This window comes from Chlorocebus sabaeus, chromosome 10, assembly GCF_047675955.1.
Source record: "Chlorocebus sabaeus isolate Y175 chromosome 10, mChlSab1.0.hap1, whole genome shotgun sequence".
Taxonomy (NCBI): domain Eukaryota; kingdom Metazoa; phylum Chordata; class Mammalia; order Primates; family Cercopithecidae; genus Chlorocebus; species Chlorocebus sabaeus.
In genome coordinates this window covers 89,897,450-89,920,375 of record NC_132913.1, presented here as the reverse complement: position 1 = coordinate 89,920,375, position 22,926 = coordinate 89,897,450, and the positions used below count along the sequence as shown (strand labels likewise).

At 41.0% G+C, this 22,926-nt stretch overlaps 1 protein-coding gene across 2 annotated transcripts in view; it reads right to left on the bottom strand.

Moving 5' to 3' along the window:
* The window catches only part of BMPR2 (bone morphogenetic protein receptor type 2), a 200,977-nt gene that overhangs the window by 75,070 nt on the left and 102,981 nt on the right, over window positions 1-22,926 (bottom strand). For both annotated transcript variants that reach the window (XM_007965888.3, XM_007965886.3), the window contains exons 2-3: window positions 17,089-17,259; window positions 14,879-15,049 (exon numbers count right to left, since the gene is read on the bottom strand). In XM_007965888.3, coding sequence (XP_007964079.1) covers window positions 14,879-15,049; window positions 17,089-17,259 — 342 coding nt within the window. The remainder of the gene's footprint in view (window positions 1-14,878; window positions 15,050-17,088; window positions 17,260-22,926) is intronic.

The following is a 22,926-nucleotide window of genomic DNA, read 5'->3' as shown; positions in this document are numbered from 1 at the left end:
ACTGTAATCAGGGTGTAGGCTGGTGCCATAGTCATCTCAAGACTCAACTAAGACAGTATCTATTGCTGAGCTCACTCAGTAGCTGTTGGCAGGGTTCACAAATTGTTGGACTATGGGCCTCAGTTCCTTGCTGGGTACTGGCAAGTTAGCTGATCTCAGTTCTTTGCCAGGTGGCCTTCTTCATCACAGCAAGCACAAAAGAAGAACCAGAGAGAACACATCAGCAAAATAATAGTCATGGTCTTTTAAAACCTAATTACAGAAGTGATATACCATCACTTTTGCCTAATCTGTTAAAATCAAGTTATTAGGTCTAGCTTACATTCAGAAGGACAGGATTATACAAGGGTGAGAATACCAGGAGGCAGGGATCACTGGGAACCATGTCAGAAGCTGCCTACCACAATATACACACTTTTGATTTTTTTCTTCTTTTTTATTTATGGTTTGAGACAGGGTCTTGGTCTGTTACCCAGGCTGGAGTGCAGTGGTGCAATCATGGCTCACTGCAGCCTCGACTTCCTGGGCTCAGGTAATTCTCCCATCTCAGCCTCTCAAATAGCTGAGACTATACCATGCACCACCACAACCGGCTAATCTTTTTGTTCTTTTGTTTTGTTTTGTTTTTGTAGAGACGGGGTTCTGCTATGTTGCTCAAGTTACTCTTGCAACTTCTGAGCTCAAGTGATCCACTAACCTCAGCCTCTCAAAGTGCTGGGATTACAAGTGTGAGCCGCCATGCCTGGCCCTTCTTAGAGGGGTCTTGCTTTGTTGCCCCGGCTGGAGTGCAGTAGAGTGATCATAGCTCACTGTAGCCTTAAATTCCTGGGCTCAAACAATCCTCCCACCTCAGCTTTCCAAATAGTTGGGACTACTTTGGAAGTACGGGCACACCGTGCCCTGCTAATTTTAAAAAGAGCCTCAAGTCACGATGTTCCGTCAACCCATTCCAAATACAGAGCCTTCTTTTATGTTTTTCTGTTTAAAGACAACTTATTTAACGTACTGTATATGATTGATTCATTGACACTTAATTCATGGCCAACAACACTATAACTCATGCCTGAATGAATTTTACCTCACACATGTATTTCTCCTTAAGGTGTATCACAGTCTTCTTGCTCTTTGGAATACTAGATAGCACTTTGGCACCACTCTTGCAGGCCATTTCAAACCACAAAAGCAACAAAAAGCACAAAAATGCAAAAGAGTGCTACTAAATAGACTGTGAAAAAGATACTTGTTTACAGTATGAGAGCTGAAACAAGAAGGCAGAGCATAGCCTTGTTCAACCTAAGCTAGGAATGTGTACCTTGGGCGACTCAAATTTTCTGCCACTCTGTGCATGTCTAGGAATGACCATGAAAGCACTGTGAATTTTAGCAAGTAAAAGGGGGGCAAAACAGAATTCAGGAACAATGAGGATCTACTGCCTCTTATTTATTGCTAAACACTTTTACAAATGTACAATTGGAGGAAAAAAGGCAGAATATCTGTTTCTTTTCAGGAACAAATTCCTATCTCCCTCTCTCTCTCTCTCTCTCTCTCAATTGGAGGAAAAAAGGCAGAATATCTGTTTTTTTCAGGAACAACTTCTTTCTCTCTCTCTTTCTCTTTCTTTCAGAGATGGAGTCTCACTTTGTCGCCCAGGCTAGAGTGCAGTGGGGTGAACTTGGCTCACTGCAACCTCTCCCTCCTGGGTTCAAGCTATTCTCTTGCCACAGCCTCCAGAGTAGTGGAGACTATAGTCACCTGCCACCACGCCCAGCTAATTTTTGTATTTTTAGTAGAGATGGGGTTTCATCATATTGGCCAGGTGGTCTCGAACTCCTGACCTTGTGATGTGCCTGCCTTGGCCTCCCAAAGTGCTGGGATTACAGGGGTGAGCCACCACATCCGGCCTAGCTTTTATTTTTTTTCTGTGTATGAAAGATGCAGGAAATAGTGTGTGTTCTGTTTCTCAAGTATAAGCACATAAGAAACAACACATGTCATAGGAAACTCAGTAACAATCTTTCATATTAAAAAAACCACAGAATATAGGGTTTCATACATAATAAATAAAAATTAACAGAAAAGTATCCTTTATGGTAAAAGGAAAATGATATGGGGGAGGATGTTTGTAATAGTTTCTAAAACGACTTAAAGACAGTTCTTTCCTAAGAAAGTTACTGTTATTTATTGAATGTCTTCTCTATGTGGGCACTTTAGTGTATTATCTTATTTAATCTAAACACCCACAAAAATTGGATACTATTATTTTGCATATGAAGTAATTGATGCAGAGAGGCTAAATAATGTGTTCAAGGTTATGTTTAGCAAGTTTAACAGCAAGGTTTTTAACCCAGGCACTACGATTGACAGCCTATGCTCTTCATCATTACACTATATAACATTCCAAACAATCAAGTGAAACCTTATGCTTCTCTCCCTCAAATTACCCTATTTTTTTTTTATTTTTTGGCAGTTAATTAAGTTAATTTCATAATACAGCTAATACAAAATGTGTTGTTTTTAATGAGACATTTTGAGAAGCGCTTCTAACAGTATATTGAAGTTGTCGGTGTATTCTTAGTCAAAGTTGTGTCTGTTCAACTATTATTTAACTTATTTTATTTATTTATTTAATTTTTTTTTTGGTGACGAAGTCTCATTCTGTAGCCCAGGCTGGAGTGCAATGGCGCCATCTCAGCTGACTGCAACTTCCGCCTCCCGGGTTCCAGCAATTCTTCTGCCTCAGCCTCCCAAGTAACTGGGATTACACGTGCACGCCACCACACCCAGCTAATTTTTTTGTATTTTAGTAGAGATGGGTTTCATTGTGTTACCAAGGCTGGTTTACAACTCCTGAACTCAGGCAATCCACCCACCTCCGCCTCCCAAAATGCTAGGATTACAGGTATGAGCCACTGCACCTGGCCTATTTAACATTATTTTGAAGATGCTTGTTACTCAAATTATGGCTAGTCTCATCTTGGTTTTGAATGTATTTTAAATTTTTTCATGTATCTATGACTCTATTATAGTATGTTTGTATCTGAAACCACTAAATAATTATTAGATGGGTAATCAGTTTTTGCATATGAAAATATGCAGAAAATGCTCAGTAATCAGAGAGCCCATTATAAGGAAATGAGACACAGTTAAGGCAGGAAGAGAATTGGAACATGGAATTGGATATGTTAAAAAGACAGGAAAAACTGCAGTTGTTGAAATGAATACATGGAAATTATTTCACAGTGTACAACCAATTCTGTCTAGTATTTCAAAAGATACTTATTTAATAAACGCTGGTAAATTCCACCATACATGCTTGGGACTTAGATTTTTTTTTTTTTCCCTTGAGACGGAGTTTCACTCTTGTTGCCCAGGCTAGTGATCTTGGCTCACTGCAACCTCTGCCTCCCGGGTTCAAGTGATTCTCTTGCCTTGGCCTTCCAAGTAGCTGAGACTACAGGCATGTGCCACCATGCCCGGCTAATTTTCTATTTTTTTTAGTAGAGACGGGGTTTCTCCACATTAATCAAGCTGGTCTCAAACTCCCGACCTTAGGTGATCCGCCCGCTTAGGCCTCCCAAAGTGCTGGGATTACAGGCGTGAGCCACTGCGCCCGGCCCGGACTTAGATTTTATAGACGAAAAGCTTCCGCTGAGTTTCTCAGTTAAAGCCAGGTCAGTTAACAGGTTTTGCTTTGTTCATCAGGCAAATAAGTAATGTAAAATTTTAAAAACCCTAAGGTGAAAAAGGATTACTTTTTGAGAGGAGAGGAGCAAGGTAGGTAGGTAGGTAGGTAGGTAGGTAGGTAGGTAGATACGGGATAGAGGTTGGCATTCAGAAGTGCAGAGCTAGCAAAACTTCAGAATGAAAACTGATGAACAAGAAATAATGTGTAAAGAGAATCTTGTTACTACTGTACTAAAGAATTAATATTTTCCTAAAGGATGCAACCTTATATTTCTCTTGTCCTGTGCCTTCTACATTAATATATTTTTTAAATTTTTTATTTTTGTGGGTACATAGTAGGTATATATATTTATGTGGTACATGAGATGTTACAATAGTATTTTTGAAAAGTATAAAAATGTGGTCAGGCATGGTGGCTCACACCTGTAATCCCAACACTTTGGGAAGCCGAGGCAGGTGGATCACCTGAGGTCAGGAGTTCGAGACCAGCTTTTGGTCAAACTACTAAAAACACAAATACAAAAAACCTGCACTCCCACCTGGGCAACAGAATGAGACTCTGAATCAAAAAACAACAACACAAAACAAAAACTTGACAACTATGAAATAAATATAGTAACCTGGAAAATATTTATGTTAAACAAAAAGGCAGGATCTAAAATGTATGTATATTACAACTATACAAAAATAAAAGAGAAAAGACTGGAAAGAAACATTCAAAATATTAACAATGGTTGTATGTGGGTGTAGACACTATTGGAGATTATTTTTTCCTTTCTACTTAATGTCATTTTCCTCCTTTTCCAAATTAACAAGCAGATTATTGATTACACAAATAATACATGAATATATTCTCATTTTAAAGATTCAAACAATACAAAACTATAGGAATCATAAGTAACCTTTTCGGAAGGCGCGGTGGCTCACGCCTGTAATCCCAGCACTTTGGGAGGCCGAGGCATGCGGATCATGAGGTCAGGAGATTGAGACCATCCTGGCTAACACAGTGAAACCCCATCTCTACTAAAAATACCAAAAAAAAAAAAAAAAAAAAAAAAAAAAAAAAAAAAAAAATTAGCCGGGCGTGGTGGCAGGCGCCTGTAGTCCCAGCTACTAGGGAGGCTGAGGCAGGAGAATGGCGTGAGCCCAGGAGGCAAACTTGCAGTAAGCCGAGTGAGCCACTGCACTCCAGCCCCGGCAACAGAGCGAGACTTCATCTCAAACAAACAAACCAAAAAGTAACCTTTCCAGAGTCACCCCACACTACCCACTTTTTTTTTTTTCTGTTTTGAGATGGAATGTCTTTCTGTTGCCCACGTTGGAGTGCAATGGCGCGATCTCAGCTTACTGCAACATCCACTTCCCAGGTTCAAGACTACAGGCACATGCCACCACACCTGGCTAAATTTTTTGTATTTTTAGTACAGATGGGGTTTCTTTATATAGGCCAGGCTGGTCTCAAACTGCTGACCTCATGATCCGCCTGTCTCGGCCTTCCAAAGTGCTGGAATTACAGCCATGAGCCAACGCGCCCAGCGATCCGCTTATTTCTTTTCTAAGTTTGCAGTTTTTAGTAATTTTATTTTATTATTTTATTATTTTAGGTGAGGCAGAGTCTCGCTCTGTTGCCCAGGCTGGAGTGCAGTGGCATGATCTTGGCTCACTGCTACCTCCGCTTCTGGGTTCAAGAAATTCTTCTGGGCCGGGCGCGGTGGCTCAAGCCTGTAATCCCAGCACTTTGGGAGGCCGAGACGGGCGGATCACGAGGTCAGGAGATCAAGACCATCCTGGCTAACACGGTGAAACCCCGTCTCTACTAAAAATACAAAAAACTAGCCGGGCGAGGTGGCGGGCGCCTGTAGTCCCAGCTACTCCGGAGGCTGAGGCAGGAGAATGGCGTAAACCCGGGAGGCGGAGCTTGCAGTGAGCTGAGACCCGGCCACTGCAGTCCAGCCCGGGATACAGAGCAAGACTCCGTCTCAAAAAAAAAAAAAAAAAAAAAAAAGAAATTCTTCTGCCTCAGCCTCCCGAATAGCTGGGACTACAGGCATGCGCCACCATGCCCAGCTAATTTTTGTATTTTTAGTAGAGACAGGGTTTCACCATATTGGCCAAGCTGGTCTTGAACTCCTGACCTCGTGATCCGCCTGCCTTGGCCTCCCAACGTGCTAGTGAGAGGTGATAATGTGCTAGCAGCCCTCATTCTCAGGGCCTCCTCAGCCTCGGCGTCCACTCTGGCGGCACTTGAGGAGCCCTTCAGTCCTCCACGGCACCGTGGGAGCCCCCTCTGGGCTGGCTGAGGCCCGAGCTGCCTCCCTCTGCTTGCCGGGAGGTGTGGAGGGAGAGGCGCGGGTGGGAACCAGGGCTGCGCCTGGGGCTCGGGCGCCAGTGCGAGTTCCCGCGGCGCGGGCGCCTGTGCGGGCTCAGCGGATCCCCCACACAGAGTGGCCAGCCTGCGCCGCCGGGCCAGGGCACTGAGGGGCTTAGCACCCAGGCCAGCAGCTGTGGAGGTTGCACGGGGTCCCCCAACAGAGCCAGCCGGCCAGCGCCACACTCAAATTCTCACAGGGCCTTAGCTGCTTCCCCGCAGGGCAGGGCTTGGGACCTGCAGCCTGCCAAGTCTGAGCTCCCCCGCTGTGGTGGGTGGGCTCCCCTTGCAGTCGCAGCCTCCCCGACGGGCGCCGCCCCCTGGTCCATCCACAGCCCAAGGGACAGTGCAGGTACAGCTCGGGACTGGCGGGCAGCTCCGCCTGCAGCCCTGGTGCAGGATCCACTGGGTGAAGCCAGCTGGGCTCCTGAACCGGATGGGGACTTGGGAGAACTTTTGTATCTAGCCGAAGGATTGTATGTGCACCAGTCAGCACTCTTATCTAGCTAACCTAGTGGGGACTCGTATAACTTTTCTGTCTAGCACTCTGTGTCTATCTCAAGGATTGTAAATACACCAATCAGCACTCTGTGTCTAGCTAAGGGTTTGTGAATACACCAACTGGTACTCTGTATCTAGCTAACCTAGTAGAGACTTGGAGGACTAGTCACTCTGTGACTCTGTGACTAGCTCAAAGATTGTAAATGCACCAATCAGCACTCTGTGTCTAGCTCAGGGTTTGTAAATAACACCAATCAGTACTCTGTGTCTGGCTCAAGGTTTGTAAATACACCAATTGGTACTCTGTATCTAGCTAACTCTGTATCTAGCTAACTAGCACTCTGTGACTCTGTCCAGCTCAAGGATTGTAAACAGACCAATCAGCACTCTGTCAAGATGGACCAATCAGCTCTCTGTAAAATGGACTAATCGAGTCTCTGTAAAATAGACCAATCAGCAGGATGTTGGTGGCGTCAGATAAGGGAATAAAAGCAGGCTCAGGGGCAACCTCCTTGGGTCTCCTTCCACAATGTGGAAGCTTTGTTCTTTCACTCTTTGCAATAAATCTTGCTGCTGCTCACTCTTTGGGTCCATGCTGTCTTTATGAGCTGTAACACTCACTGTGGAAGTCTGCAGCTTCACTCCTGAAGCCAATGAGACCAGGAACCCACCAGGAAGAAGGAACAACTCCAGATGCGCTGCCTTTAAGAGCTGTAACACTCACCACGAAGGTCTGCAGCTTCACTCCTGATAGCGAGACCACGAACCCACCAGAAGAAAGAAGCTCCAGACACATCTAAACGTCTGAAGGAACAAACTCCGGACACACCATCTTTAAGAACTGTAACACTCACCGCAAGGGTCCGCGGCTTCATTATTGAAGTCAGTGAGACCAAGAACCCACCAATTTCAGACACTAGGATTACAGGTGTGAGCCACTGCGCCCGGCTATTTATTTTGAGATGGTGTCTTGCTCTGTCACCCAGGCTGGAGTGCAATGGCACAATCTCTGCTCACTGCAACCTCTGCCTCCTGGGTTCAAGCGATTCGTGTGCCTCAGTCTCCCAAATAGGTAGGATTACAGGCGCCCACCACCACATCCAGCTAGTTTTTTCTATTTTTAGTAGAGACCGGGTTTCTCCATGTTGGCCAGGATGTCTCGAACTCCTGACCTCAAGTGATCCACCCACCTTGGCCTCTCAAACTGCTGGGGCTACTGGTGGGAGCCACTGTGCCTGGTCAGTTTTTTGTAATTTGAAAATGTGTTTTTGTTAAAATTTTTATGTTAATTTTTTTTTTTGGAGGTGGAGTCTCACTCTGTCACCCAGGTTGGAGTGCAGTGGCGAGATCTCGGCTCACTGCAAGCTCTGCCTCCCGGGTTGAGGCCATTCTCCTGCCTCAGCCTCCCGAGTAGCTGGGACTACAGGCGCCCGCCACCACGCCCAGCTAAATTTTTTGTATTTTTAGTAGAGACGGAGTTTCACCGTGTTATGATGGTCTCGATCTCCTGACCTCGTGATCCGCCCGTCTCGGCCTCCCAAAGTGCTGGGATTACAGGCGTGAGCCACTGCGTCCGGCCTTCTTTTTTTTTTTAAAGACAGGTTCTCACTCTGTAGCCTAGGCTGGAGTGCACTGGCACAATCTTGGATTATAGCAACTTCTGCCTCCCAGACTCAAGTGATCCTCCCATCTCAGTCTCCCAAGTAGCAGGGATCACAGGTGTGCGCCACTACACCCAGCTAATTTTTGTATTTTTGGTACAGATCAGGTTTCTCCATGTTGCCCAGACTGGTCTCAAACTCCTAGGATCAAGCAATCCACCTGCTTTGGCCTCCCAAAGTGCTGGGACTACAGGCATGAGTCACTGTGCCCTGCCATAATGAAAAATTTTAAAGGAGAAAAAAATTCACCATCACCAAACTTTCTAATTATTATTATATGGCCATGAGCAAAAGTTCTGTTTCTGAATTTTATATTTTAATTTCTTTCTTTAAACTTCAACAGATAAAAGTATTTTTATTTTGGTTAAACACCTAGCATTTGTAGACTAAATGTCTGACATTTGATGTAACAGTCGTTATTTTTCTTGAGGTTAATGCAGAAGCCAAAATTGATCTTGTTTGCCAACTTTAACTTCACTCAATTTTTTTTGTCTGAAGAACAAAATACATAAATTAACGCTTCCAAATTTAGAGCGATTTACTTAAACACTTTTCCTTTTTATTGCAATAGCATTACTGATTCCTAGTTGGCAGTATTCCTGCTTTTGGGTCAAAAGGTTATAGTAAACTAAACTAAGACCCAGGTAACAATCTGAAACGTAAGGCAGCTGTAAAGATCTTTGAGGAGGCCGGGCGCGGTGGCTCAAGCCTGTAATCCCAGCACTTTAGGAGGCTGAGACAGGCGGATCACAAGGTCAGGAGATCGAGACCATCCTGGCTAACCCGGTGAAACCCCGTCTCTACTAAAAAATACAAAAAACTAGTCAGGCGAGGTGGCGGGCGCCTGTAGTCCCAGCTACTCGGGAGGCTGAGGCAGAAGAATGGCGTAAACCCAGGAGGCGGAGCTTGCAGTGAGCTGAGATCCGGCCACTGCACTCCAGTTTGGGCAACAAAGCAAGACTCCGTCTCAAAAAAAAAAAAAAAAAAAAAAAAAAAAAACATCTTTGAGGATGATGTATGAACAAATTCACTTTCTCTCTTTTTCTTTTTGAGAGGGAGTCTCTGTCACTCAGGCTGGAGTGTAGTGGTGCAATCTCAGCTCACTGCAATCTCTGCCTCCTGGGTTCAAGTGATTCTTCTGCTTCAGCCTCCCAAGTAGCTGGGATTACAGGCACATGCCACCACACCTGGCTAATTTTTACATTTTTAGTAGAGATGGGGTTTCACCGTGTTGGCCAGACTGGCATGGAACTCTGAACCTCAGGTGATCCACCCACCTTGGCCTCCCAAAGTGCTGGGATTACAGGCGTGAGCCACCACACTGGCCATTTTCCCTCTTTCATCTACCTAAAGATACAAGTGAAAATTAGAGACTTTGTTTTGTTTGTGAAAAATAAATGTATCCAATTCAATACAATCTTCTAATGGCCTTCAGTAGGCAGAAACTACAGCTATGAAGAAAATTTCTTATGGCTTTCAGTTTAGTGCTTCATCAACAAATCAAAGCAAATAACCCAAAACTGATGATCCTAGAGTACGGCCTGATAAAATTTACTGACTAAGAAAATTCTTGAGATGTGCTATATTTTAACTTTTTAAACTTTAGAAATTGTTTAATCTTTTTATTTGGAAATAATTTAAAACTTACACAACAGTCGCAAGAATAGTACAAAGAATATACCATATACTTTCACCCAGATTTACCTATTCACCTATTGATACCATTTTACTGTTTGCTTTTATTATCTCTCTCTTTCTACACACACATACACACACACACACACACCTTTTTTTGAACCATTACACAGTAGAATCATGGTCCTTTATTCTTAAACACTTCTTAGATTATTTCCTAAGAATATGGTTATTCTCTTATAAAACCACAGTATTGTTATCAGTTTCAGCACATTTAACATTGAAACATTTTTCTCTAATCATCATGTCCTTTATCACATTCTTCTCATCCAGTAAAAGGCAGGCATTGCCTAGTTGTCCAGTCTTTTTAGCTTCCTTTGACCTAGACCTTTCCCACAGTCTGTTTTATATGACATTCACATTTTTGAAAAATATGATCCCCCTTTTTGTAATAGAACATTCCTAATTTGGGGTTTGTGTGATGTTACCTCATGATTAAATTCAGGTTATGCATTCTTGACTGGAATATAGTACTATATTAGTTATGTGTCCTCTAGATATCATGGATTTCCATGTGTCCTTCTTTAATAATGTTAATTTTTACTATCTGGTCAAGGTGTCCATTTTTCCCATTTTATAATTACTAATTTTTCCCTTGACATATGTGGGAGGCATGCAAATATCCTGGCTCCTCATTGAAATTGCCCCTAGATTTAGGATCCTTTGATGATTCTTGCCTGATCCAATCCTTAACACAATGGTTGCAGAATGATAAGCTGCCAACTCCAGCAATCCTACATTTACCAGTTGGCACTTGACATTCTACTCATGATTCATTTTCCTTCCAGTGGTTCACAATTAATTAATTACTTAATTGTTTAGCACTCAAATTGACCCACATTTAGCTAGTGGGAGTTCCTTCCAGCTGGATCCTGTGTCCTTATGACAAGTCTCCATGATATTTTTAGGTACTTCTTTCCTTCCTTTTTTGGCTTTATTTTTGAGACAGGGCCTCACTCTATTGCCCAGGCTGGAGTACAGTGGCCTGATCACAGCTCACTGCAGCCTTGACTTCCCAAGTTCAAGTGATCCTTCCACCTCAGCCTCCCAAGTAGCTGGAACTACAGCATGTGCCACACCTGGTTACTTTTTAATTTTTTTTGAGATAAGGTCTATGTTGCCCAGGCTGGTTGTGAACTTCTGGGATCAAGCAGTCCTCTTGCCTTGGCTTCCCAAAGTGCTGGGATTACAGGCTCTTTCCTTACTTTCTTACAAAAATTATTAAAACATTACAAGATGTCCCAGGCTTATCTTATATCTATCCTGCTCCAGTCTTAGAATAAATCACTTTTCTAAGAAGCCTTGGTTCCTTATTTTTATTTTTTGAGACAGTGTTTCACTCTTGTTGCCCAGGCTGGAGCACAATGGTGTGATCTCGGCTCACTGCAACCTCCGCCTCCCAGGTTCAAGCAATTCTTCTGTTTCAGCCTCCCGGGTAGCTGGGATTACAGGTGCATGCCACCACGCCCAGCTAATTTTTGTATTTTTACTAGAGTCCGGGTTTTATCATATGGGTCAGGCTGGTCTTGAATACCTGACTTCGTGATTCGCCTGCCTTGGCTTACCAAAGTGCTGGGATTACAGGCGTGAGCCACTACGCCCAGCCACCTTAGTTCTTTTTTAGTGGGGAATGGTATTAGAGACTAAGATCTGGGCATTATGAATAGTCACTGCTACTGGGGTACTGTTGCTTGTTATCCTTTTCAATGAATAGAGATTCAAGAAATACATGCATTTGCATGTGTATATAAATATATTTATACATATGTCTATATTCACACATGTACACAGCCACATATACATTCATGTAACACACACATAATGCATATTTTTAAAATTATAAGTCATACTGATACTTTGAATTGCGATCTATTTGCATGAGTTTCTCTTCTGTCTTCCCCATTTGATAATTGTGTATCCCTCTTTCTTCAGTAAGAACCCTGACTCCCAAGTACATCAACTCATTTTCTTTTTTTTGAGACAGAGTCTCGCTCTGCTGCCAGACTAGAGTGCAGTGGCGCAATCTCAGCTCACAGCAACCTCCGCCTCCTGGGTTCAAGCTGAGGTCTCCTGCCTCAGCCTCCTGAGTAGCTGGGACTACAGGTGCGTACCAACACGCCCAGCTAATTTTTGTATTTTTAGTAGAGATGGGGTTTCACCAAGTTGGCCAGGATGGTCTTGAACTCTTTACCTCGTGATCTGCACATCTAGGTCTCCCAAAGTGCCGGGATTACAGGTATGAGCCACCACGCCCAGCCTCGACTCACTTTCTTTCTTTCTTTTTTTTTTTTTTGAGACAGAGTCTTGCTCTGTCGCCCAGGCTGGAGTGCAGTGGCGCGATCTCGGCTCACTGCAAGTTCCGCCTCCCGGGTTCACACCATTCTCCTGCCTCAGCCTGCCGAATAGCTGGGACTACAGGTGCCCACCATCACGCCCAGCTAATTTTTTTGTATTTGTAGTAGAGACGGGGTTTCACTGTGTTAGCCAGGATGGTCTTGATCTCCTGACCTCGTGATCCACCCGCCTTGGCCTCCCAAAGTGCTGGAATTACAGGTGTGAGCCACTGCGCCTGGCCAACTCATTTTCTTAATCCTATAGTACATCTACAATGGTTTCAGAATTGGTTTGCCCACACTACTAAAAGACAAATCTTCTCAAAAGAGTTCAGTATTTGTTTGCAATTCTCCCCATCCTTTATATCACATCTTGCACAAGAGTGCATATAGTTAAATACTGTGCTTAAAAACCACTTGGATGAATTCTTTTTCTCTTAAGCGTTTTTCTTTCTTTTTTTCTTATCTTTCAATAACTTTGGTATTAGGGTAGTTATTGTAGTAATATGAAATACAATTGGGGCCGGGCGTGGTGGCTCACGCCTGTAATCCCAGCACTTTGGGAGGCTGAGGTGGGCAGATCATCTGAGGTCAGGAATTCGAGACCAGCCTGGCCAACATGGAGAAACCCCATCTCTACTAAAAATACAATAATTAGCCAGGCATGGTGGCGAGCACCTGTAATCCTGGCTACTTGGGAGGCTGAGACAGGAGAATCACTTGAATCCGGGAGGCGGACGTTACAGTGAGCCGAGATCGTGCCACTACACTCTAGCCTGCGTGACAAGAGCAAGACTCTGTCTCAAAAAAATAAATAAAATTAAAATAATATTGGGTTCATTTATTTCAGTTTGCTTATACTGTCAGGAATTTTTATCCTTTACGTTTGTAGGTACTTAATTTTTTTTGCTTATGTAGAATAGTGACACGATACCAATAGTAAAAACTATATACAAAAAGCTACACTCAGGCCGGGTGTGGTGGCTCACATCTGTAATTCCAGCACTTTGGGAGGCCAAGGCAGGCGGATCACCTGAGCTCGGGAGTTCGAGACCAGCCTTACCAACATGGAGAAACCCCGTCTCTACTAAAAATACAAAATTAGCCAGGCGTGGTGGCACATGCCTGATCCCAGCTACTAGGGGGGCTGAGGCAGGAGAATCTCTTGAACCTGGGAGGTGGAGGTTGTGGTGAGCTGAGATTGCGCCATTGCACTCCAGCCTGGGCAACAAGAGCGAAACTCCGTCTCTAAAAAACAAAACAAAACAAAAACAAAAAAAGCTACACTCAGAGAACAGTCACTCTTTTCCATATTCTTTCTGTCTCATTCCTTGGATCCCTTATAAATAACCAAGTTCATTATTTTCTTATTTATTCTTTCTTTGTTTCTTTTTGTAAAGACAAGTCAATAATAGATATGCTTTTTTATTTTCCTTCCAGTCCTATACAACAGAGTCTACTATATATACTTTTTTGCATCTAATATTACCGGTGAAAATCACTCTGTGTTAGTTCATAGAGATCTTATTTTTTTCTTATAGCTGTATAGTTGATACTCCATTACATGTATGTACCATAGTATATTTCAACTAATCTCCTATTCTTGGACATTTACTTCTTAATATTGTGCAGTTACAAATAACACTGCAGTAAACATCTCAATGTCTATGTATATTCATACTATTGAAGATGTATCTTTCAGATAAATTCCAAGAAACATGAAAGCGAGGTGAAAGAGTAAGCACACATGTAGTTGTCTTAACCAAATTTCCCTCCATACAGGTTGGAAAGTACTATATTTTATTTTATTTTGAGAGAGTCTCGCTGTATCACCTAGGTTAGAGGGCAGTGGCACAATCCCTGCAGCCTCAACTTCGCAGGCTCAAGCAATTCTCCAACCTCAGCCTCCCCAACAGCTGAACTACACATGTGCACCACCACACCTGGCTAATTTATGTATTGCTTTGGTAGAGATGGGATCTCACTGTGTTGCCCAGGCCAGTCTTCAATTCCTGGGCTCAAGTGATCCTCCTCCTCTGGCCTCCGAAAGTGCTGAAATTACAGGTATGAACCACCATGCCTGGCCAGTACTATATTTTACCAAAGTTATTTAGTAATATATTGGTGCCTTGGAAGGCCTAGTGCATCTCTTTTGTATTTCAGGTGTTTGCCAGATATAATCTTACGATGCTGGAACTCTACCTCTTACTTCTACCAACCTTGAACTTTTTTTTTTTTTTTTTTTTTTTTTTTTTTTTTTTTTTTTAGATTCACTCTTGTTGCCCAGGCTGGAGTGCAATGGCTCAATCTTGGCTCACTGCAACCTCCATCTCCCAGGTTGAAGCAATTCTCCTGTCTTAGCCTCCTGAGTAGCTGGGATTACAGGCATGTGCCACCATGCCTGGCTAATTTTTTGTATTTTTAGTAGAGATGGGATTTCACCACGTTGGCTAGGCTGGTCTCAAACTTCCAACCTCAGGTGATCTGCCCACCTCGGCCTCCCAAAGTGCTGGGATTACAGGCATGAGCCATCATGCCCGGCCTCAACCTTGAATGTTTTTTATGGTTTTTTTTTTTTCTATTTTGCAAATCTTTGGAGAAAGGAAATACAAAGAAAAGTTAGTTACTTTACTTACTGAGTGGTGTTGTGTCAGGAGGTGGAAAATTCTCGGTGAAGTTGACATTACATAAATCTGTGCTACAACAGCAGAAACGGTATGTTCCATTCTGAATTGAGGGAGGAGTGGTAGTTACTACACATTCTTCATAGTGACACTCTTGGGGATCTCCAATGTGAGACCAACATCCTATAAATCAATATGAATACAAAAAACTTAGGAGACAATACAATAAAGAAAACTAAAAGAAAAACAACAAACTAAGCAGTAATTTCAATAAATGTGAGAGTACCTGTAAGCTATGAAGCAGTTTTGTAAATCAACGGGAAACACATTTTTAAGAAACAGAAAAATGGTAAAGGATACAAAAGACATTTCATGGGGGGAAAAAGGAACATGTTTAACTGCGTAATTAATCTAAGATAGATAGATTGATTGATTGATTGATTGATTGATTGATTGAGACAGAGTTTCGCTCTTGTTGCCCAGGCTAGAGTGTAATATCGCGATCTCAGCTCACTGCAATCTCCACCTCCTGGGTTCAAGCGATTCTCCTACCTTAGCCTCCCAAGTAGCTGGGATTACAGGCATGCACCACTGCCACACCTGGCTAATTTTGTATTTTTAGTAGAGATGGGGTTTCTCCACGTTGGTCAGGCCGGTCTCAAACTCCCGATCTCAGGTGATCTGCCCACTTCAGCCTCCCAAACTGCTGGGATTACAGGTGTAAGCCACCACGCCCAGCTAATCGAAGAATTATTAAAGCAAGAGTAAGGTTTCATTTTTGTCTATACAAAGTATATTGTTCTAGGTTTAAAAAATAATATGGCTGGGCACCGTGGCTCACGCCTAGAATCACAGCACTTTGGGAAGCCAAAGCAAGAGGATCACTTGAGCCTAGGAATTTGAGACCAGCCTGGGCAACACAGCCATACCACATCTCTACAAACAACAATTAGCTGGGCATGGTGGTGCCTGCCTGTGGTCCTACTGACTTGGAAGGATTGCTTGAGCCCAAGAGGTCGAGGTTGCAGCGAGCCATGAATGTGCCACTGCACTCTATACTGAGTGGCAGAGTGACATTCGGTCTCAAAAATAAATAAATAGATAAATAAATAATATATACCAGAAAAATGATTCAGTAACACAGACACCTTCATACAGTGTTGGAGGAAATATAAATGTACAGTACTTTTAGAAAGTCACATGGAAATTTTTATACAGAGTCTTTAAAATATTGCTATATCTTATAACCTAATAATTCTACATCAAGGGATCTATTTCAAGGAAACAATCACATACAATCAATCATGTTCAAAGTTGTTCACTGAACAACCGTGTTTCACTCTGCATTACAGTGAAAACATGAAAATAACATGTTTACCAATAGAATAATCTGTAAGTAAACTATGATACATGTATACAATGATAGTTGTGCAAAAGTTAAAAAGGTTTTCAGAGATTCTTTAAAGACATGGAAAAAATGCTTCTAATTAGGGTGGAGAAAACTGGATATGAAATTATTTATATAGTATGTTCCTAATTTTTTAAAAAGTACACGCATATAAAAAAGGCATGTGGAAAATGCACCTGAAAAGATAAACTAATACAGTAAAAGTATTTTTAAAGAGTATATTATTGTAGACTTTTGTTTTCTTTATAGTTCTCTATATATTCCAAAATTCATAGAATGGGCAGGTATAACATTATAAGAAAGATGTTTTTAAAATAATCTAAAAATAAACAGCCTTTTATAAATTTGGGGCTTGTAGAGAGAGAGAGAGAGAGAGAGAGAGAGATACACACATACACACACACTTTTTTTTCTTTTTTCTTTCTTTTGCCCAGGCTGGAATGCACTGGTGCCATCTCAGCTCACTACAACCTCCGCCTTCCAGGTTCAGTGATTCTCCTGCCTCAGCCTACTGAGTAGCTGGGACCACAGGCACACACCACCATACCCAACTAAGTTTTGTATTTTTAGTAGAGATGGGGTTTCACCATGTTATTAACCAGGCTTGTCTCGAACTCCTGGCCTCAAGGGATCCACCCACCTCGGCCCCCCAAATGCTGGAATTACAGGCATGAGACACCACACCCAGCTTTATATATATACTTTTAAATTCACTGTTTTTCTGAACAGGATTTTAACGTACTCCCATGTCCTTTTTCGATAAATATCAATTGTATAAAACACAGTCATTTCAGGTAAGGAAAGTATCACTTGCCTTGTTTTACAAGATTTATGTCCCCTTTTGATTTCTCCCAAAGGCCATAGCAGGTGCTACCTTTTGAGCATAATATTGTCCCATTTTCATGAGAGATTCTACTCTCACCTATCCCAAGGTCTTGCTGATATGGATCTTTAAATGCACATAGTCGTTCTTGATTCTGTGAAGCTAAAATAAAGGAAATAAAGGAATGACAAATTATTTAATGTTTTCAAAATATTATTATATAAAATCGTTGTTTTATCTGAATTACTTTATAAATTTCCCTACTAAATTATTTGAATTGAAATCTTTAAATAAATTTGTAATTTTACATTCAATGACGTTCTTCTGTTCATGAATTCAGTTGTAAACTCCAAACAAGAAGGAAAATTTAAAACTCATTTCCCAAAAGCAATCCCCTCATACTCAAATTATTCTCACCACTCTTTCTTCTATTAAATAATTTTGGTGTCCAAATAAAGAGGTATCATCAAAGAAAATGTCCATGTTCAAAATTATCAAGTCTTCAAAACAAACAAACCTACAAGGCTGAATAATTTTGGAAATTGCATAGTACTTACTTTTATCATATTTTATAGTAGTTATACAAAGTTATATACATCATTAGGTATGATAAACTAATGATACAAAGAGTAACTATGAATGGGTACATGGTTTCTTTTTAGGGTAGATATATGTTCTAAAATTAGACTGTGGTAATTGTTGCACAAGTCTGTACATTTGCAAAAAAATACCTGAATTGTTCACTTAAATTGAGTGAACTTCAGGTATAAATTATACTTAAATAAAGCTGTTCTTAAAAACTAAGCTATTAGTAGGCAAAAAAAAAAAAAAAGTTTTTTTTTTTTGAGACAGATTTTCACTCTTATTGCCCAGGCTGGAGTGCAATGGCGCAATCTTGCCTCACCACAACCTCCGCCTCCCGGTTCAAGCGATTCTCCTGCCTCAGCCTCCTGAGTAGCTGGCATTACGGGCATGTGCCACCATGCCTGGCTAATTTTGTATTTTTAGTAGAGATGGGATTTCTCCATGTTGGTCAGGCTGGTCCTGAACTCTCAACCTCAGATGATTCACCCAACTAGGACTCCAAAAGTGCTGGGATTACAGGCGTGAGCCACCGCGCACGACCAAAAAAATTACTTTCCATTATTCAAATTATCAATATAATAACCAGAAGACGAAATGCTCAATAGACTTATCCTAAAATGACAACCTAATGTACTTTTAATGCCAGTTTTTCTCTATACATGTAATCCGATTTAACTAATTTTTGTAGAACATTTGCCACATAATTTATCAGCTAATAAATATTTACCAACATTGCTGAGAATACTAAAGTAAAAGGTTATTGAAAGCAACATCTGATCTTTATTTCATTTCTTACAGTAGGCTTTTATAATGTGTTTGACTAGCCAAAATAATAGTCTAATACACTTGGCCAATATATTCCTTGGGGGCTTCTGACTTGTTTCTTTATTTTCAACGTGTACCTACTTAGTATGACTTAATTCATACGCACCTTAGCACTGAGGCTGATTTATTTAAATAATGTGTCTGAACAAAACTAAGAACTAAATTCTGGAGATGAAATTAACAGTAATAAGAAAACTTAAAATTTTTATAGATGCTGGTCTTTTATCAATAGCTTAAATATTCTAGACATGATTCATAGGATTACAACACTGAAAAGAATTGTAGTGTCAGCCGATCAATCTGTCCATTTTATAAATGATTACATAGTGAAAAGCTTCACTCACACCCTTGTTCCCATTTGTCTATTCCAATGTTCCTTCCTTCTACCCCAGGAAACCACTGTTCTTGGTTACTCGGGCATCTTTTCAAACTTTACCATTATATATTTTCTAAATACATAATATTTACATATTTATAAATGAAGAGATTAGGTTAAGCAAAGACAATGCATAAAAATAGAACCTCTTAAAGGAGTTTTGAACATAAAACTGGTAATACAACTGAAAAATCCAATGTTGGCCAGGTGCAGTGGCTCACACCTGTAATCCCAGGCACTCTGTGAGGCCAATGCAGGCAGATCACCTGAGGTCAGGATTTGAGACCAGCCTGGTTAACATGGTGGAACCCTGTTTCTACTAAAACTACAAAAAATTAGCCGGGCGTGGTGGCATATGCCTGTAATCCCAGCTATTCAGGAGGCTGAGGCAAGAAAATTGCATGAGCCCAGGAGGTGGAGGTTGCAGTGAGCTGAGATTACGCCATTGCATTCCAGATTGGGAAATAAGAGCAAACCTCCGTCTCAAAAAAAAAGTATGGGTAAAAAAAAAAAAAAAAAAGTATGGGGTGGTTTATCCCAGATACGCAAGCCTGGTTCAATACTCAAAAAATCAATTAACATGCTCTATTAACACCCTGAGTACAAATTAATAGATAAATAGTGGTTACTAGGCTGGGCACGGTGGCTCACACCTGTAATCCCAGCACTTGGGGAGGCTGAGGCAGACAGATCATGAGGTCAGGAGTTTGAGACCAGCCTGGCCAACTTGGTGAAACTCTGTCTCCACTAAAAATACAAAAATTAGCTGGGCGTGGTGGCGCATGCCTGTAATCCCAGCTACTCAGGAGGCTGAGGCTGGAGAAGTGCTTGAACCCAGGAGGCTGAGGTTGCTGTGAGCCAAGACCACGCCATTGTACTCCAGCCTGGGCGACAGAGCGAAACTCCATCTTGGAAAAAAAAATAGTGGTTCCTAATTTTGGCAGGACTGCATGCAAGGGAGTAGAAGAATTTGGAAATGTGTGGAAGTGGTATTTTACTTTGTTTTGGTTTACTTGTCAAAATGCCTGAAGCATTTTCGCTGGCTTTTAGTTCAGTCCCTAGGAGAATTAAATATTCTAATATACAAATAGCTTTGCAGGTGAAAGGACCATCCTCTTCAAAATGCTACCCCAATCACATATGGGAAACAACAAAGAAAATGTATACTATGTACATATGTAGCAAACCTGCACGTTGTGCATATGTGCCCTAGAACTTAAAGAATAATAAAAAAAAAAAGAAATTAAATGATAAAAAAAGAAAAAGAAAATGTATACTATGATTTCTTACCTTTAAAAAGATAAGAAAAACACAATAAAATATAAATTATGCAGATATGTTCGTGGAATAACTAAGAAAATGTAAAAGGGATGTCATTTTTTCTTTTTCTTATCATTAGCTAGACAACTGAATCCAGTCAATTCTTATTCTCAATTGCACTGCTGCTTCTAATTTAAAACTCTCAATTTTCTAGCTTCCCCTTCTTCCTGGAATTATCATTTTTGTTCAAAACTGTGTGCACAGGTCATTATGAGCATTACATTTTCAGAAGTGAAGCTTGATTTTAGTTCCTCTTCAACAACCTAGGAAGGTTAGACTAATTATACATGCTTATTGCTTTTCTTTTATTCAACAAACATAGTAGCATGTATCTAAGTATTGTTCTTTTTTTTTTTTGAGATGGAGTCTTGCTCTGCTGGAGTGCAGTGGTGCCATCTTGGCTCACTGCAACCTCCGTCTCCCAGGTTCAAGCAATTCTCCTGCCTCAGCCTCCCAAGTACCTGGTATTACAGGTATGCACCACCACGCCAGGCTAATTTTTTGTACTTTTAGTAGAGACGAGGTTTCATCATGTTGGCCAAGTTGGTCTCGAACTCCTGACTTCAGGTGATCCACCCACCTTGGCCTCCCAAAGTGCTGGGATAACAGGCATGAGCCACCGCACTTGGCCTGTTCTCTTGTTATTAAATACATTTTTGATAATCCTTTCTATACAAAAGTTTGGTTTGGCCGAGTGTGGCATCTCATGCCTGTAATCCCAAACTTTGGGAAGCTGTGGCAGAAGGATTGCTTGAGGCCAGGAGTTTGCACCAGTCGGGGCAACACAATAAAGTCCCTACAAGTAATTTTTAAAATTTAAAATATGGTATTGCATGCCTGCAGTCCCAGCTACTTGGGAGGCCGAGGCAGAAGGATAGCAGGAGCCCAGGAGTTCAGGGCTGTGGTGAACTATGGCACCACTGCACCCTAGAGTCTGGGTTACTAGGGCAATACTGTACCCTATCCTGAGTGACAGAGTGATACCCTATCTCTTAAAAAGTTTGGTCTTTTCTCAGGTCAGGAAAATAATATTAATTTATGCTTTGATAACTGTTTTCATTCATTTTTCTTACATCTTTTCTTGGAAATAACAACATGGATCCATATTATATTACGGATCCATGGTCTCCAAAATCAGTACATTCTCTTTTATCATTCTCATTGTTTCCTCTGCTTCTGTGAGGGTTTCTCAAGGTGTTCTTTCAATCCTCTTATTCAATTTTGTGCTACCATGTCTGTTCTTTACTTCCTTTAGCGCTAATTTTATTTTTTCTATTGAACTTTTAGTTTAGCTTGAAATCCTTCAAGGTACCAGTATAGTATGTTATTCCTCTCTGTTTAAAAAATATTCTTAAGGTTTTCTTTTTCTCCATAGCATAATGAGAAATGACAAAAAATGTAAACACTGGGCTTTTTTAGTTTAATTTCAAATAATTTTCAGATGTAGAATCAACCTTTAAGAATTCTTTTTTATTGCTGCATAGTATTCCACAGTGTATATGTACCACATTTTCTTTATCCAGATTACCATTGATAGGAATTTAGATTCTATGTCTTTGTTATTGTGAACAGTGCTGCAACAAACATGTGCATGTGTCCAAAATGGTTGAATTAATTTACACTCCCACCAACATTGTGTATAAGTGTTCCTTTTTCTCCGCAACCTTCCTGGCATATGTTATTTTTTGACTTTTTGATAATAGCCATTTTGACCAGTATGAGATGGTATCTCATTGTGGCTTTGATTTGCATTTCTCTAATGACCCGTGATACTGAGCTGTTTTTTCATATAATTGTTGGTCACATGTATGTCTTCTTTTGAAAACTATTTATTTCCTTTGCCCACTTTTTAATGGGGTTGTTTTCTTCTTGTAAATTTGTTTAAGCTCCTTATAGATGCTGGATATTACACTTTTGTCAGATGCCTAGTTTGCAAAAATTTACTCCCATTCTGTAGTTTGTCTGTTTACCCTGTTGATAGTTTGATAGTTTCTTTTGCCGTGCAGAAGCTCTTATGCTTAAATCCCGTTTGTCAATTTTTGCTTTTGTTGCAATTGCTTTTGGCGTCGTCATGAAACCTTTGCCTGTTCTTATGTCCAGAATGGTATTGCCAGGGTTGTCTTCCAGAGTTTGTGTAGTTTTGGGGCCATTATCCTTAACAAACTAATACAGGAACAGAAAACCACATACTGCATGTTCTCACTTATAAGTGGGAGCTAAATGATGAGAACACATGGACACATAGAGGGGAACCCCACATACTGGGGCCAGCAAAGGGTGGAGGGTGGGAGGAGGGAGAGGATCAGGAAAAATAACTAATGAGATACTAAGCTTAATACTTGGGTGATGAAACAATCTGTACAACAAACCCCCATGACACAAGTTTACCTATATAACAAACCTGCACATGTACCCCTGAACTTAAAAGTTAAATTTAAAGAAAATTCTTAATAAGGTTCCATTTCTTGTGATGTATAATTTCTACTATTTTTATTCAACAGGTATAGAGCTACATTGATAAATCATTTTTGCCAAAGTTGTACAAAAATATAGATGTTTGCCAAACAACTAAAAGTTTTGTAAAAAGAGGAGTGTGAGGGTTGTGAAAGTGAGCTGCCAAGGGGTAACTGACAAAACGTTTGTTAAACAAGTATCCAAAAAACTATAACCTTAGAAAAGAAGAGAGTACACTTAATCAAAGAGGAAGGCTTAAAGGAGAAAAA